This window comes from Marmota flaviventris, chromosome X, assembly GCF_047511675.1.
Source record: "Marmota flaviventris isolate mMarFla1 chromosome X, mMarFla1.hap1, whole genome shotgun sequence".
Lineage (NCBI taxonomy): Eukaryota > Metazoa > Chordata > Mammalia > Rodentia > Sciuridae > Marmota > Marmota flaviventris.
Genome location: NC_092518.1, coordinates 36,295,438 through 36,312,077, shown reverse-complemented (window position 1 = coordinate 36,312,077; position 16,640 = coordinate 36,295,438). Strand labels below are relative to the sequence as shown.

At 40.8% G+C, this 16,640-nt stretch overlaps 1 protein-coding gene across 1 annotated transcript; it reads left to right on the top strand.

The window, feature by feature from the left end:
• The first annotated feature begins 7,675 nt into the window (after positions 1 to 7,675).
• Ndp (norrin cystine knot growth factor NDP) lies at positions 7,676 to 15,910 on the top strand. The gene is made up of 2 exons (XM_071606831.1): positions 7,676 to 7,849; positions 15,683 to 15,910. Exons 1-2 carry the CDS (start codon positions 7,676 to 7,678, stop codon positions 15,908 to 15,910), a joined length of 402 nt encoding a protein of 133 aa, XP_071462932.1.
• Positions 15,911 to 16,640: the final 730 nt, after the last annotated feature.

Genomic DNA, 16,640 nt, shown 5'->3' with positions numbered 1-16,640 from the left:
CTTGTAGAAGAATCAAGAGCCATATCCAATAGTCAATTCTTTTAGATCCCAGTCCCAGCCCAGGGATTCAGGTAATTTCTTCCCTTAGCACAGAGAAGGAATGTTCTGTGCTACTTTACCAAGCAGAGTACCTCGCTCTTAACCACTGGGACCTTCTTAAGGTATCTGCAGAAAAGATAAACCCTCCTGACCAATTTTATTCTCCCATCCTGAACTAGAGCATCACATATGGCCCTGCTAGAGCCTAAGGATCTGAGGCTAAAGTTCAGTTTAGGAACAATGATCACTCATAAGAAAAGCACATTCAGGTTAAACTCATCCTATATCATGATCATTATCAACGAAGGAAGTTTAATTCTAGCATGATTGATTACTTTTAACCCCCTGTCCTCCCCATTTACACTTTGGGGGAGAATGGAGAGAAATGCCTCAAATTTTAAGGTAGCTTTAAGGAAAATAAAAACAGATTAAATATCATAACTAAGTGCATCCTATTATTAACAGGATATGGTTAATTTATAAACTACATTTAGTACATCACAAATCCTGAATCAATTGGTTATTAAAGCCTATTTTTATTTCAGGCTACCCATAGGACCTCGTCAAGGGGCAAATTTTTATAGTTAGCCTTCAGTGTTGGCTCAGGCAACATACTGGAAGTTGTTTAGACCCTTCAGTAGTTATTAACTTCTTGAGTAAGAAAAGAAGTATTGCTGTAAGATTGCTTTTGGGGACTATGCAGCCTCAGAGCACTACTGTAACTCTGAGAAGCTTGGGTAGCTTTAGAGATGGTTGGACATGCATAGAGCTGTAAAGCCTCTAAACCAATCCATTCATTTTGTAGGTAAGGAAGACAAATGACTTGTTCAAGATCACACAGCCAAAGATGGGAGGGCAGGACTCAGAGCTCGAGGACCTTCAGTTGAGCCTTCCTTTCATTCAATTGGGCAATAGTTAAATGCTCTGTAGGTTTTTGAATGCAGTGCAATTATTATTCAATATTTCTGAGGAATGAGTGTAAAATACTGGGACTTAGCACTTTAACAACTAGCACTGTGTATGGGAGAGAAACAGGAAGATGCAGGTAAATGGGAGTTTGGATAACAACAGAGAGCTTCCTTTGGATTTCCTGACAGTGTCTGAAAGCCAGGATTTTAGGTTTGGTCAGGCTCAAGGTCAAGTCCTCCCACTGCATCCCTCCCCAGACAGTGAAACTATTCAAGTCAAGGACACACACACAGGTGGGGCCACTTGATTGTTGGCTCAGTCCCCCCAAATTATTTCTTTTCCCAGAACTTTGTTTGAGTACCCTTATCTTCCCCAGGATTGTGATTTATTGCCTCTGGCTATATTCCTCCTTTTCTTTTGCTTTTCCCATCTCTGTTCTTCCTCCATCACCCTCCCACCCCATCCCCCACCCCCACTGCTGAGCTTAGCCACAGCTGGCTAGTCAAGCAGGTTGGGAGAAGGCAGAGCCCAATCACAGACTGGAGGTCTATTGTTTAATCACAAGGGTGTTTTCTTCTCTTTCCTGAGGTAGCATCATGGGGGCAGCCATTTCCTCCCACTGTAGAATCCATGCAGTGCAATGAAAAGGGCAGGAGCTGCTCTCTCCCCAATGACCTTGTGGCTGCCCATCCTTGGAGATCCCTGGGGTTGGTAGGCTGGGGGCCTGGCAGCTTTTCCAGTCAGAACACTGCCTCTGGGTCAGCCTAGGATTGACTTCTTGGCTGCCACTCATGTGCTGTCAAATAGAAATAATATTAAAAACCATTCATTGAGCACACGGGATGCTTTATAAAATCCAAAATGCTGTTTACAGTTTATAAATTAAGTGCCTTGGGAAGAAGCATCTGACTTGTTCTCCAAGGCATCTAGTTGACTAGATCCCATTGGAATTCTTTGGGTTCCTGGGAAGGGGCTACTTAGCACTTCACACTCTCTGAATTAGACCTAGAGTTTCTTGCTTTTCCAATTGTTGTGTGAAGTGTTAGCTAGTGGCAAGATTTCTTTCACAGTTACACATCTTTGATTTTTTTTTTTTTTTTTTTTGGCAATTTCTTTGAGAGAGGCTCTGGGTTCTGCAATCTTTATCTTATTCATGCTCGTACCATGATTTTAAAAAATTACAGTAAATAACAAATAATTCTGTCTGATTCATGGGCTCCATTCCAAAGTTGTTATATTTTATCTGCTTTTCTTGATCCTTTTAGAAATGATGCAATGCATGTCAATATGAATTAGATGTAAAAGATATGAATTAGATATCAATGTATCCCAAAAAATTACCCAGGAAAACACAGGCCAATATTCTGCTTGTAGCTGCAGTGAGCTAGAAGAGGGATTTAGGATAGGACCTATTCCTTCTCCTGACCCCTGATCTTTTTCTAATTTTTTAAAAATTTATTTATATGTGGTGCTGAGGATCGAACCCAGTTTCTCACACATGCTAGGCAAGTCCTCTACCACTGAGCTATAATCCCAGTCCTCTAAATTTTTATTTATTTATTTATTGTTATTTTTTTTGTTGATCCTAGGGTTGCTACCACTGAGCTACATCCTCAGTGCTACCACTGAGCTACATCCCCTCTTTTTTTTTTTTTTGATACCAGCTATTGAACTCAGGGGTACTTTACCACTGAGACACATCCCCAACCCCGTTTTGTATTTTATTTAGAGACAGGGTCTCAGTGAGTTGCTTAGGGCCTCACTAAATTGCTGAGGCTGGCTTTGAACTCGTGATCCTCCTGCCTCAGCTTCCCAAGCTGCTGGGATTATAGGCGTGTACCATCCTGCCCCAGCACCAGCCCTTTTGTATTTTTTTAAAATTTGAGGCAAGTCTCACTAAGTTACTGAGGCTGGTCTTGAACTTATGATCCTCCTGCCTCAGTCTCCTGAGTAGCTGGAATTATAGGTGTGCACCACAGCGTCTGGCTTTTTTTTTTTTTTTGGTGCTGGGGATTGAACCCAGGGCTTTGGCATGTGCTACACCACCAGACCCCCTGACCTTTGTCTCTTAGAGCAAAAGGAGACACTTAATAAGTGCTCGATGAATATGTGTTAAATAAATATTTGTTGAAAGAAGTCACAGAAGGGAACACCTGCTTATGTTAATAGTGAAAACAGCCCAGGGAAAAATTTGGATACTGAAGCACCACCCTCCTTTGCCTGGCAAGCAGGACAAGAATAAGGCCATTCTTGGCACATGCCACTTGTCTTAGCCTGTTGCTGGAATCACTTGTGTGAAACCAGTACTTACTCTCTGCCAGGCAGAAGGTCAGCCCAAGAGTGAGCTGATCTGTGGGCACAACACCATCTCTCACCCAGGAGGCTGTGATATTATTTCGCTGAGGATGACAGGTGGGGGAATCTGGGCACCAGTTGTTCTTTTCCACTGGTATTGTTTGGAGGGTAGCTCCAAAGTCGGGCACGCCAGCCTACGTGCCTCTCCTGCCGGCAGAGGCTCCACATTGGAGCTATTAGAATGCGGGCTCTGTACATAGGCCAAGTCCATGTCTCAGAGACCATACCCAGAGCACAGAGCAGCCACAAGTCTCCTAAGTGCAGAAAAAGAGTTGTTTTCCCATTCAATCCACTATTGGCCAGGCCAAGGTTCTAAGTCTTGATTGGCAGCATTTGATTTGGGGGCACATAGCTTTAAAGGAAAAGTAATTTAGTTTTGAGAAAATGATAAGACTCTTCTACAAGGCAGAGAAACCCCTAGGCTGTCAGAAAGTGAAGATTCCAGTGGTATGATTTTCCCCTTTGTGAGCTCTCCTCTCCCTCTGCCCTCTGCATATTCTTGCCCAGGCACTCCCTCACCAACCCAATGTCAAGACAAGTTGACTTAACAGTGCCCTTTTCTTGAACTTTATCTTAATTTATTCTTCAACACAACCGTGTTGGTTCATTCAATTTGAACGTTTAAGTGAAAAAAAAAAACCAAAAAAACAGTGTTATGCTGTGAAAATCTTATCTTACTTTGTATTTTGAGAGCGGCTCTGTGGACTCTGTGGTATATTCACATTGCGTGCATTCTTATTTCTGCATTTAATATAAAAACTGAACAAAAGTTTCACGCTTTGTGGGTGTACTAAAATGAAAAATCTGTCAATACTAGGAATCAAGCAACATTTCCTGCTACTCTTTTATTCTTTATTACTCATCCTGATTTGTCTTACCACCTGTAAAAAGAAAACCAGTTAATAAGGTGACATTGCCTGTAGCATTAACTATCCCTTTATTGGTATAAACTTCATAATATTTGCTTGCTAAAGTGTTTTGTTCACTTCAGAAAAAAAAAAAAAATTAACTGTGCTTGCAATTCAAGAAGTTGCTACTAGGTGGCAGTAGTATACAAGAACTAAATTAAATTGAATAAATGAGACTAGTCTATCTTCCCATATTTATAAGAAGTAAAATATAATATTGTCAAAACACTCAAACTAGCATAAACATTAAACATTTATCAACTGAGTTACCAGTTTTAGACTGAGTTTTTAACAGAGAGAACATTCCTTTTTAAAAGAAATTTTGAATAGGGAATACATTTATAAGTTCTAAAACCTAAAAATACAAAAAGCTACACAGTGACAAGTTTTTCTCCCATGCCTGTCCCTTAATTCTCACAGGTAATTAATTTTATTAGTTTCTTGGGTATCCTTTTAGAGTTTCTCTATGTAAATACAGTTATATATTCTTATCCCACTTGATTTTAACACAAAGCAGTACATAGAGTTTCTGCATCCTTCTTTGTGGAGTTGCCTAGTATTACATTGTATGAATATTACATAATTAACATGTCTATTAATGAATATTTTATGCTGTTTCCAATTTTATGCTATTGCAACCATATATTTGTCGATTTCACATGTAGTATAATTCATAGAAATGGACTTGCTGGGTCTAAATTATATACTTTGCATTTCAAAAAGATATTGCCAAATTGGCCTCTACAGAGTTTGTGCCAGTTTATACTGTACTGTCTCCAAAATGGGCCTGTTTTCATATAGCTTGCCAATAGGGTGCAAGACCAGACTTTGGAATCTTTGTAAATCTGATTGGTTGAACAGAGTATTTCCAAATACTTAAATTTTCATTTCTCCTAAATGCGTGACAGTGTTTAAGGGCCCTTTATGTTTCCTTTCCTGTGGAGAGAATGGAAATGCCAACAAACACAGCCATTCATACACATATATAGAGATTTGTTAATGGTGTTGTTGCTTGGCTTTGCCATCATGCTGTATGTGTTTTTCTTTAATTTGCTCTAAATTGCCACCACTTCATAGCTATGGGTTCATAGCTCATTTCATATGCTTATTTCATACCTTCTAGCCATGGCTCTGAAGAGAAGTTGCTGGCAAATGGGGAGGGAGGGCCAAGGCTGGAATGTCTGCTTTTCCCTTCATCCTTTTGCCACTGATTCCCAGGGGAAATATCCCTAGACTGGAGTGGTGAAAGGAGAAATCGAATCAATTCTCTTTCTGAGACTAATTAAGGCTTCAAAGAGACAGATAACCACTTGGGATAATTTAGTCATATTGAAACTCAGGAAATAGTAATAATATTGCATCCTCTGAACATGGACCCCAAGAAAGTTCTGGCTTTTTGAGCTGAAGTCTTGGTGAGTTTCAGGGTCATGTATATAGGAAAACCTAGCCCAGCCAGCTGTTAAGAAAACAACAACAAAAAATGCTCCTTAAAATTTGTTACTTACACATATTAATTGTATATATTAATGGGATTCAGTGTGATATTTCATACATTCATACAGTGTGTACTGATCAAATTCAATCGCCCTTCCAAAAAAAAAAAAAATGCTCTTCTGCGTCCTTGGCTGATTTGCAACTTTGGACACAGGTTTGCTCCATTTTTAATGAAATGTTACCATTAGTATGCACATAAAGAAAAGGGAAACAAGCTTATATGAAAATGGGGTCTCCTCAAACCTTCTGCATATGTAAATGGTGGTAGTTGAACCCATAGCTATGAAGAAGTGGCAATTTAGAGCAGAAGGGGACAATAGATGCCATCTCTGTCAATTCCCCTACACTACAGATGAGGAAATGGGCTGGGAGAGTTGAAGTCAGCTATACAATATGCCCAGCAGTTGCAATGATTAGGTGGGTTCCCTTCTTAGTGGTTGCTGCCTTTTCTACAGAACTTCTTTGAAACACATGTACTCAGACTTTGCCATTGTGGGGTTGTGCTGCTCTGAAGCAGCCCTATCTCACACACCTTTTCCCACTTAAGATTCTGTGCTCCATAGTTGCAAGACAGATAATTGCAGTAAGGTGGTTCTGAGGTCACTTTATTAGGGCAAAACGAATTGGCTTATACCCACTTGAATTTCCCATCTTGATCATGTCAATACTTTCCTCTGTTTATTCAGACCAGCCATGAGTAGGTAGGAAATTAAAATAAAAAGTTGTACTATGAACAGGACAATTGAAGTTTGATCTGAAATACCTTTGAGAAGTTTTTCTGAAGCTTTGGTTTGGGTTGTAGTGTTAGCACCACCCCCAATCCAATTTTCGTAAATGTTTGCAAATATTTTTGGTACTTTCTGTCTTCTGGTGTAATAAAAAGCATCAGTGTGGGCCATGTAGGGGGGTGTTGTGAGGTGATTTGGAGAGCTTTGTGGACCCCAGTACTTTGACCAAAAGCTATGGTTAAAAGAACAAAGAAAATTTCAGGAAAATTGGTGTAGCATAATCCCACTTTAATGCTAAGTCTCTGCTCCGATGACCACTTTCCTTTTCAAATTACACCATGGGCTCAAGCTACAAAGGCTCTGAAGAAATGTGTGACTCTGTTGGGAAATACACATGTGTTGCCTTAGCCACACTGGAGGCCATTGAGCATAATGTGTATTTCAGATGTAGTTTGCCAGTGACGCTGGGTGGCATGGGGCTTAGAGCAAAAACAGGATGAGCCTGGAGCACAGAAATGGAAAATTAGGTGGGTGGGTGGGTATGGACTTGGAAATGGAAAACATGCTCCCAAGGGACATGGCCCACGTTCATTAGTGCTGACCTACCTCCCCTCCAGCCCTGTAAGCTGATGTTGATACCAAAGCTTCCTGGGGAACTGCCTAGACCCTCCCACTCCTGCCAATGAAAAATAAAGATGAGAATGTCCAATTTAGTTATCCTGTGGCCAGAACCACATATTTAATCTTTATTATGAGTTCAAATTATTCTTGCCCCTAGAAACATGGACTCTAGCAATTCAAGTCAACATGTACTTCCATTAAACCATCATGCCCACCTCCAAATAGTTATAAATATGTAGCATAAGCACTGGGGGAAGGAAGTGGAAGGAATGACAGTTTATGCTAATAACACTCTAGAAACCAATATTCTCCACCCAAAATGGCATGGAAAAAATTCTGCCTAATACCTCCTAGGTTCCATTAATATTTCTGGGTAAATATTTCTGGGGAAAATAATACCTATTTTCATTCCAGCTGTGCAGCAGATACCATGATGATGGATTCCAAGTGCAAAGAGTAAGACAAAACTCCGGCATACAAAGGACAATGACAACCATAAAGCTTCAGCCAGATCCTGCCCTTGCCTTGAAAGGAACTGGATCCTAGGACGCGAAGGCATTGCCAATTTTTTGTCCTCTGCCTCCCTCTGCTGTTCTTCTGGAGAAGTTTTCCCTCACAACAATGAGAAATCATGTTCTAGCTGCATCTTTTTCTATGCTCTCCCTGCTGGCAATAATGGGAGATACAGACAGCAAGACAGACAGCTCATTCATGATGGATTCAGACCCTCGACGCTGTATGAGGCACCACTATGTTGATTCTATCAGTCACCCATTGTACAAGTGTAGCTCAAAGGTAAGATCAATGTCTCTGGGAATATAGCACCATGCTCCCCAAAAAATAAAGAAAGAAAGAAACCCCAAAAAAGGGAAGCCATATTTCTTTGTCAGGGGATGGAGAACTAGAGTCATAGTCCAAACCTAGGGCTTGTGGGAGGATTCTTTTTGAAGATTTTCCATGATGCATTGCACTTTTATCAGCCCAATCAAGCACGTGTACACCATGGATGGTTGTCTTTGTCCCTGCCTGTGAAATTCATGAGCAATAGTGTCCTTGTTCAAGAAAGGAAAATGGATCCTCCAAATTATTGTAACTCCTTCTACCTCTGATAAAGAGAAAGGGGATGCAACATATGGCTGAATAGTAGAACATATTTCTCAGAGGGCTCTTCAGGGAGTTTCCTGGTAAAATAGTCAGTAACTGTCTCTGTGGTCTGAGCCTTTTTCTCCATGTGCCATGTTGATGTTAAAATTATTTCAAAAGATAATATGGTGATTTCATAGTTAATCATTTTATATTGGTTATCCAAATCATTCTTGTTTGGAGTAGGTGGCATGTTTTTCGCAGAGGCAACTGCCTCAGTGTTGAGACAAGGTGTGAGAAGGAAGATCATGCTTAAAAGACCACCAAGAATGGCCAGCCACATGGGCCACCCAGAAGGCAGGCACACTGGAGGGTGGAATGGACTCCAAATGAGAGTTCTCATGACTGTCACTGCCCCCAGTCACATGAATGAAATTTGTCCACACTTGGTAAATAAGAATTTGTTTAGCCCAACCCCAGAGATTGTCAGTTAGTCCTGAGACTAAAACCACTTAAGCATTCTCATATGGCAAGTATTTTTTAAATTGAAAGTATAATTAAGAATTCTTTTATAATATCAACCAGGAGAATTGAGACCATATAAGTCAATCTCTCCACCCTCTATTTAAAAACATCATGACTTCAGTCTGCTTTTAAATTTTCCATAACTTCCATGATTATAGCCCAATGAAGATGACTTGTTTTAGTTTTGGGGGATCAAAATTTGACTTAAATCACTTTAACCATTATATTAATAAGACCTATGACTGTGGAGGAAAATAGAAATTTTCCATTTAAGAAAAATGTCCTGGCTCTTATTTGTACTAAAACTAAAAAAAAAAAAAAAAAAAAAAATGTAGTCAATAGACAAATGTAAATTTCTGCAAGGCTAAAATCCCTTCTTAGGAAAAGGAAACTAGGGACTGGGGGTGGAGCTTAGTTCTAGTGTGAAGCCCTGGATTAGATCCCCAGCACAGCACAAAACAAACAACAACAAAAGGGAAACAAAATGAGGAGAAAAAATACAAGAAGTATTTTTACAACTATGATTGCTTAGAAATTGCAGGCCCAAGTAAGGATGACTAGAGTAATTGTTTGTTTCTCTTCTCTTTCCCATTCAGAAGCACATAGCACTAATATTTAGTATTGCTTATTCCACAGATGAATTCTCCATTGTTGAGTTATTCATAGTTGTGATTCTTTTAAAAAGAGAAAGGAATTAAAATTATTTCAAAGAAAGTGATATTGTAAAAGTAGGAAAGAACATAGAAAAGGGGCATCTGTAAAATCTCATAGAAGGGCTGGGGATGTGGCTCAGGGGTAGAGCGCTTGCCTGACGTTCATGAGGCCCTGGGTTCCATCCCCAGAACTTAAAAAAAAAAAAGAAACTCAAAAATAGTCTGAAAAGTCTGGAAAGATCAGGCAAAATGATTTAGCAACTACCACACTGACCTGAAGAAGGTCACACAAGAGACATTGTTAACTCCAACTTACAGACCTGGAGCATGATTCATGGAAACAGACTTTATAGTCTACTGTTGTTCACCTTTGTTTTTTTTTCCCAAGAATGCCACAGTAAATGACAGTGCAAAATTGTGATAATAGGAGAAATGTTTGTAATTTCATGGGAACAATCTGTTTTCAAACATCTCAAACTCTCCCAAATATAGCAATAGTTTTATGTAGATGGTGCTTATAATTATAAACCTTTCTTGGTTGGCCATAAAATATGCTTGGCAGAATATCAGCTACTCAGACCTTTTCCGGATTAGATTGTCTCTATGTATCCAGCAAGAAAATTGTTTTCATTTGGAAATATTCTATAATTCTTAACTTTTGGACTCAGGCTGATCTTCTCTCTTAATAGGTCTCATTTAATGAGATTGTTTGCCTTTAGAGACTTGGGATAAAATATTTAGCCCATGTCTAGAGAGAAGGGGCTAAGGTAGGTTTTTCTTCTCTACAAATATTTTCCCTGACATCATGGCCAAGGCCATTATTTAGTAGATACTTGCCTACTGTATGATATTGAGATATATATATATATATATATATATATATATATATATATATATATATATATATCATATAGAATGTAGGAGCCACTATTTAGAAATCCAGTCCCAATTTTTGGCCTGATGGCAATGATTATTCTACCAACAATAATAATTGATATCCAGCAATTTTTCTACAAAAAATAAATAACAGTGAAAGTTTTTCTGGAAACTTCCAGTGTTCACCCTAGCCCTGAACTTGCACTTGGCCAGTCCCAGGATCCTGTTTCCCATATCCTAGCAATTCAGAAAAGGGCAGAGACAGAGTCAGATTAAAGAGATTGAACCACCAAGGAGAAGAGTATAGCCACAGTTTAGGATGTACCTAATGACTTTGTAAGTAGGGACACCTCCTGGGCTTGGGTACAAAAGGTCCTGGGAGTGGCAAGTTCATTTGTAGCCTTCTCAGGAGACCAGGTTAAATTCTCTAATTTACACACAAAAACTAAATTCTTAGTGAGTAAAGGCTGTTGAACAAACACACAGGAGGTCAGTGGTTAGGGGAAATGGGCTGCTAGAAAATGTTTAAGGGAATCGGTGCTTTGTTGTCAGAGTCCTTGTTCCCAATTCCAGCTTCATGGCTTGCCAGATAGGTGACTTTGGGAAGGCTAAGCCATTCTTTGATGCCCCAATTTCTTCCCATGCAAAATGGATTCATCTATTTGAGGGCAAGGGTATGTCCACATGTCAGCGAGAGTATTTGTAAAATGGCCAGCACAATGTCCAACATAGAATAGACATTTAATAAATGATATTATGATCTTGATGAAGAAGTTATAAACTAGACAGGTGTTTCCACTCACTTTTCTATTTCAGTCACCACTGAGATCTCAATAACTGTTGGGATCTCCTATAGCCTTAAAGGATTAGGAAAATGAACCCCATTGTGGTTTTCACTGGACAGAGTGTGGGGTAATAGAGCAAAGTGAATGTAAGCCACTAACCTGGGTGCTAAGAGGCAAGATAAAAGTAAAAGAGAAATAGATCCTGCTGTCTGACCTCCCTTATCAGGTGAGTGCAGGAAAGAGGGACTATGGGTGGTGGTGGTGGTGGTGGTGGGAGATGAGTTCTGGTCCTGAGCCAAGGAAGGGTTTCAGGAAGCCAGGTTAGGAAAGTGAGCTGGTAGGACAGGTCTGTGCAGACTGAGCTGAGTGAGAAGTGGGAGATGGTGGCCCCAAGTGAGGGCGTGGATCCAAGGCACAGTTATCTGAACTCTTAAGGGCTATAGGAATGGGAGGTGCCCAAAAGGCAGCAAGGAAGGAGAAGGTAGAGGGTTTCGGGGACAAAGTCTATGAAAATTTCCAGAGGAAAATGGACCTGGCATGCCAAGGGCTGATCCTCAGGATCTAGAGGGAGCTGTTTGGAACCCCTCAAGTTATCTCCTATTGCTACCCAGGAAGTTTATAGTATGGTAGGAGAAATGAAGGGATTCAGGAACACAACACAATTGATCACTTGAAATATGACTTGGTTTTAAAAATGGGATCATTTATACTGAATGCCTACTATATACAGGCACTGTGGGAGGTGATGGACACAAAAAGTGGAAAGAAAGAAAGGACAGGAAGAAAGTGGAAGGAAGGAAGGAAGGAAGGAAGGGAGGGAGGAAGGGAGGGAGGGAGGGAGGGAAAAGAAGGAGAGAGAAGGAAGAAAGAAAAATAAAGAGTGAGGGGAGAGATAGTTTACACTCATAATGCTTACCAAAACAAGGGAGAGAGGAACAGAAACTCATACACAGAAGAACCTGTGCACAAAGGCCTCTTAATGCCAGTGGATTTGTGACCCTAGTGATAGTATCAGATTCCAGTTGGTGTGAGCTGTGTTTCCACTGAAACTTTCAAAGCTCCCTCTACCCCATGCTGATTTGTTCTCTGGTTGCTATTTTGTTGGTGTCCTCAGCCTGGCACAGACCCTTGGGAGGTTGAGCTGGGTCCCTGGAGATTAGCTAAACGGTCATTTATTGAGGCTGCTGGTGAAGGAAAGGATGGGAGAAGAGTCATGGGTGAATCTTATTCCCCAGGGGAAAAGGGGTACCCTATAAATAGGGGTACACAGTGTTCACTGGTGAGGAAAAAAAGACAAAATATGTTTCCTACTCAGTTGGGGTAAAATAGCCCAAATGTTGGTTTAATGTGGGACAAATGGATCTTTATTCTGATGCTAATGGGGACTCCTAGTCACTTAGAGCTTGGAAGATTTAGCTCTGCTTAAACCTGGGGATGATAATGCTGTGTCCCATGAAGCCCATAGGCAAAAAATTAGGAGGCTGGGTGTGGCTCAGTGGTAGATCACTTGCTAGCATGCCTGAGGCCCTGGGTTCCATCCCCAGGAAGGAAAATAAGAGAAAAAGAAAGAAAGGAAGGAAGGAAGGGGTAGGGAGGGAAGGAGATGGAGAGAGAGAGAGGAAGGGAGATAGAAGGACAGAGGGAAGGAGATGCAGGGAGGAAAGGAAAGGAAGAACAAAAGAAAAAGAAAGGAAGAAAAGGAGGGAGGGGAAAGTAAAGGTAAGGAAGAAAGAAAGAGGTTAGACATGGTCAGGGCTCCCAGAGGCAGGGCAGTGTAGGTTAAAGAAGAGTGTAAGGGCTGGGGATGTGGCTCAAGCGGTAGTGCGCTCGCCTGGCATGTGTGAGGCCCAGGTTCGATCCTCAGCACCACATACAAACAAAGATGTTGTGTCCGCCAAAAACTAAAAAAATAAATATTAAAATATTCTCTCTCTCTCTCTCTCTCTCTCTCTCTCTCTCTCTCTCTCTCTCTCCCTCTCTTAAAAAAAAAAAAAGAAGAGTGTAAGTCAGCTCGTGTCTTGGGAAAACCTCGTATCAGGAGGCAGGTATTACAGTGGTTTAGATAGAGAGCTTGGATTCAGATAGACCTAGCTTTGATTCCAGATCTGCCTTTTTCTAGATATGTGAGTTTGGGCAAGTAACTGAAATTCTCTAAAGCCTCAATTTGCTGATCTTCAATAGTATCACAGATAATTGTAGTATCTTTTTTTAATTAGTTATTGACAGACCTTTATTTTTATTTATTAATTTTTATGCAGTGCTGAGAATCAAACCCAGTGCCTCATATATGCTAGGCAAACACCCTACCACTGAGCTACAACCCCAGTCCCCACTGTATTACCCTTTGTGTAGTATTGAGATAAGCATGCAATGTACTACTCATGTTGTAAGCACTCAATACTATTAGCTAAATGGTTGCTCCTAGTGATCCATCTAGAGAAGAGCCCTCAAACTTAAATAAGTCCAGAGTCTTGCTGTTCAAATTGTGGTTGTTGGCATAGCATTATCTCCATCAACTGGAATCTCATGAAAAATACAGAATCTCAGAATCTCTTTGAACTACTTAAGAGAAACCTCTATTTTGACAACAACTCAGATAATTCACATGCACATTGAGCCAGATGTTCATTAAGTGCTGAAACACAGATGAGGCATGACTGAGGCTAAAATGTGAGCTATCAGGAGTAAACAGAAAGTAAATGGTTATCCTTCCCCTGCTAATTGATACCCATTTATGGATCTTATCTTCCAAACTCCTGCCTTGTCCCTCATCACACACACAATAGATAGATTTCCATCTATTTTGAACTGAGATCTATATACTAAGATATCCTAGAGACAGTGTGTGTGTGTGTTGAGAACACCAAGGGTCCAATAATTGTTTCATGATGATGTTGTGTCACATGAAGCCTATAAGAAAAAGGAGGGGGCATTTGAATTTGGCTAAAGAGGATAGATAGATTGGCTTTCCTTAGGCTGAGCCAGGCAGCAAGGACATTCCTGGGAGAGGCAAGACAAGAGCAAAGGCCAGAGGCAGGAGAATTTGGGGCAGTTCCATGGACTCCTAAGTAATTAAGCTTGATGCAGCAGGGACAGCTGTCAGTAGGACTGAAGCAGATACTTGACACCCGGGTCATGGAGGGCCTTGACTCCTGTTCAAGATTTTGAACTTGTTTTGAAGGTTAGGGGCAGCTACCCTGAAGGTGTTTATTGTATATGGTTGGGCATTCTTCTTGTGCAGAAAGTCCAAGTTCTGAGGAAGAAGGGCCAGGTCCATTGTAGGTGGCCCCAGGTCCTTTGGTGCTGTAATTCTTGTCCTTCATAGTGGGCTGGACTTGGAGCTTGGCACATTGAAAGCTTTTAGTGAAATCATAATCAGGTTAGCTCATCTGTAAATGGCCCTACACTGCTAACTTGGTCATTTTAGTATGGGCATCTAATGGCCTGATCTGTTAGGTCTATGTTTGGCTCATGTGTGTCTATACCACACATTTCCTAAGTCTGTTGGCACAGGATCACTGTATCCACCCAAAACTGGATCTCTAAAGACTCCATTTGGGGAAGGGACTTTTTTTCCCCCTGATGCTAAGGATCAAACCCAGGGCCTTGCTCGTGCTAGGTAAGAATACTGACACTGAGCTAGATCCCCAACCTCAGGGAGGTGACTTTGAATAACTGCTTAATCTCCCTAAGATGATCTACATTAGAGATCAACAAATTTAACACTGCTCCAAGGTGAAATGCAAAACAGACATGGGGAGAAGGAGCCAGAAAAGATCTTAGATATCTCTTTCCTCTCTCCCCTTCTCTAATTAGAGAAATGGGGGTAGACACTAGGGACTGGCCCATATACTATAGACCTATGACATAATCTCCCAAAACCTGTTTTAGATCATGTTTATTTTGCCTATCAGTATGAAAAAGAAAGCATAATAGAATTAAAAGCTTTAATAAAATCCAAACAGATTACAGCTGCCATTTTCTATCTGCCTATATGATCTTTCAGAAAAAATAAATCAGTTGCTCTAATCCAACTTATTCTTTCCCAAGCCCTACTTTTTCTTCTTCTTCTTCTACTATCTCATATTTCCTTTGCAGTTGCTAAGTGATTGTTCAATTTACCCCCAGCATCTTCTCAGATAATGATATTTATGATCTATAATTATCAGAAGTCATCTTTTCCTTCTTTTGGAAAGATAGGCTAACCATTCCTTTCTTTTAATCTTTGAGTTTTAATTATGCCCTATAGGATGATGTCAGAGGTATCTGGTATCTTCAATCCCTGAAATATCCAAAACATCATAAGGTAAATGTCAAAAGGTTTCATGCATATATATGTATTCTTTGATCTTTTGTTTGAACAGTTCCACTTTTATGATCTTGCTATTGGTTCTGGAATTACAGGACAACTTGCTTGAAATTCACCAAGCAAGACTGCCACATAAACATGGGTGTTGACATCCGCCCCCTCCCCCCAGTGTTAGGGATCTAACCCAGCACCTCTGCATGCAAGTCTTCTACCATTAAGCTATGCCTCCAGCTCTGATGTATTGATTTTGTTTTTAGAGTTTACCAGATGATTTTATTATGCAACCAGGAATGAGACCCATGGGTCTATCTAGCAGCAATTGGCAAGCAGTGTTAGGGCTTTTCAAAGGATGCTGTGGCACCTGACTGAGGGTAACCATCTCTTCTCATTTCCCCAGATGGTGCTCCTGGCCAGGTGTGAGGGGCACTGCAGCCAGGCATCACGCTCTGAGCCCTTGGTGTCCTTCAGCACTGTCCTCAAGCAGCCTTTCCGTTCTTCCTGTCACTGCTGCCGGCCCCAGACCTCGAAGCTGAAGGCTCTGCGGCTGCGCTGTTCCGGGGGCATGCGACTCACCGCCACCTACCGGTACATCCTCTCCTGTCACTGCGAGGAATGTAGCTCCTGAGACCTGCTGCGAGTGGCTGGGACAACCACAGAGGCAGTTCAAACATCCAGGAGAGGACTGGCAAGAAAAGAGTTAAGGCAAATAAAGATGCAGTCATTCCCAGGGGATTCTGCATATTCTAGTAATAAAGACTCAATGCGCTTCTTGACAGACAGCTACTCTGGGAACTTGTTTTCAGTTCTCATCTTCTTTCCCTGGTACATTTTCTTTTGGTTCCTTTTCAGATTCAGGCACTTCCCCTCTTGGCTCTAAATGCTGTTTGGGTTTCCAGCAATTCTGCATTAGTGGGAAAAAGTGGGGCCCCGTGCAAGAGTGTGTCAGGCTGTCACTGTTTGGTACATATTAGGGAAGAATTTGCTTTGGAAGGCAGGAAAGCTCAACTCTTCCTAGGACATCTTTCATTATATATTTTCTTAAATCTTGTCATTATGATCCAAGGTTGCCATGGCCACTAAAAGTTACCAATTTCAAATTCCAGACGCCAAGCATGTGGATATGTTTAGCAAGGTTTACTCACAGACAGCTAACTGACATTAAAATAACTAACAAATGGATTCTGTCATGTGATGCTGGGACTCTTGACAGCTCTAATTATTATTCAGAAGCAACTTTGGGGAGGTAAAGGTGGCATAAAAAGTTGTCACTTTAAGGCTCTTGTGGATAAATTATGATAAAATTTTGTAAGGGAGCAAACTTTTAAAGACTTGCACAGATATGGATCCTGCACTGA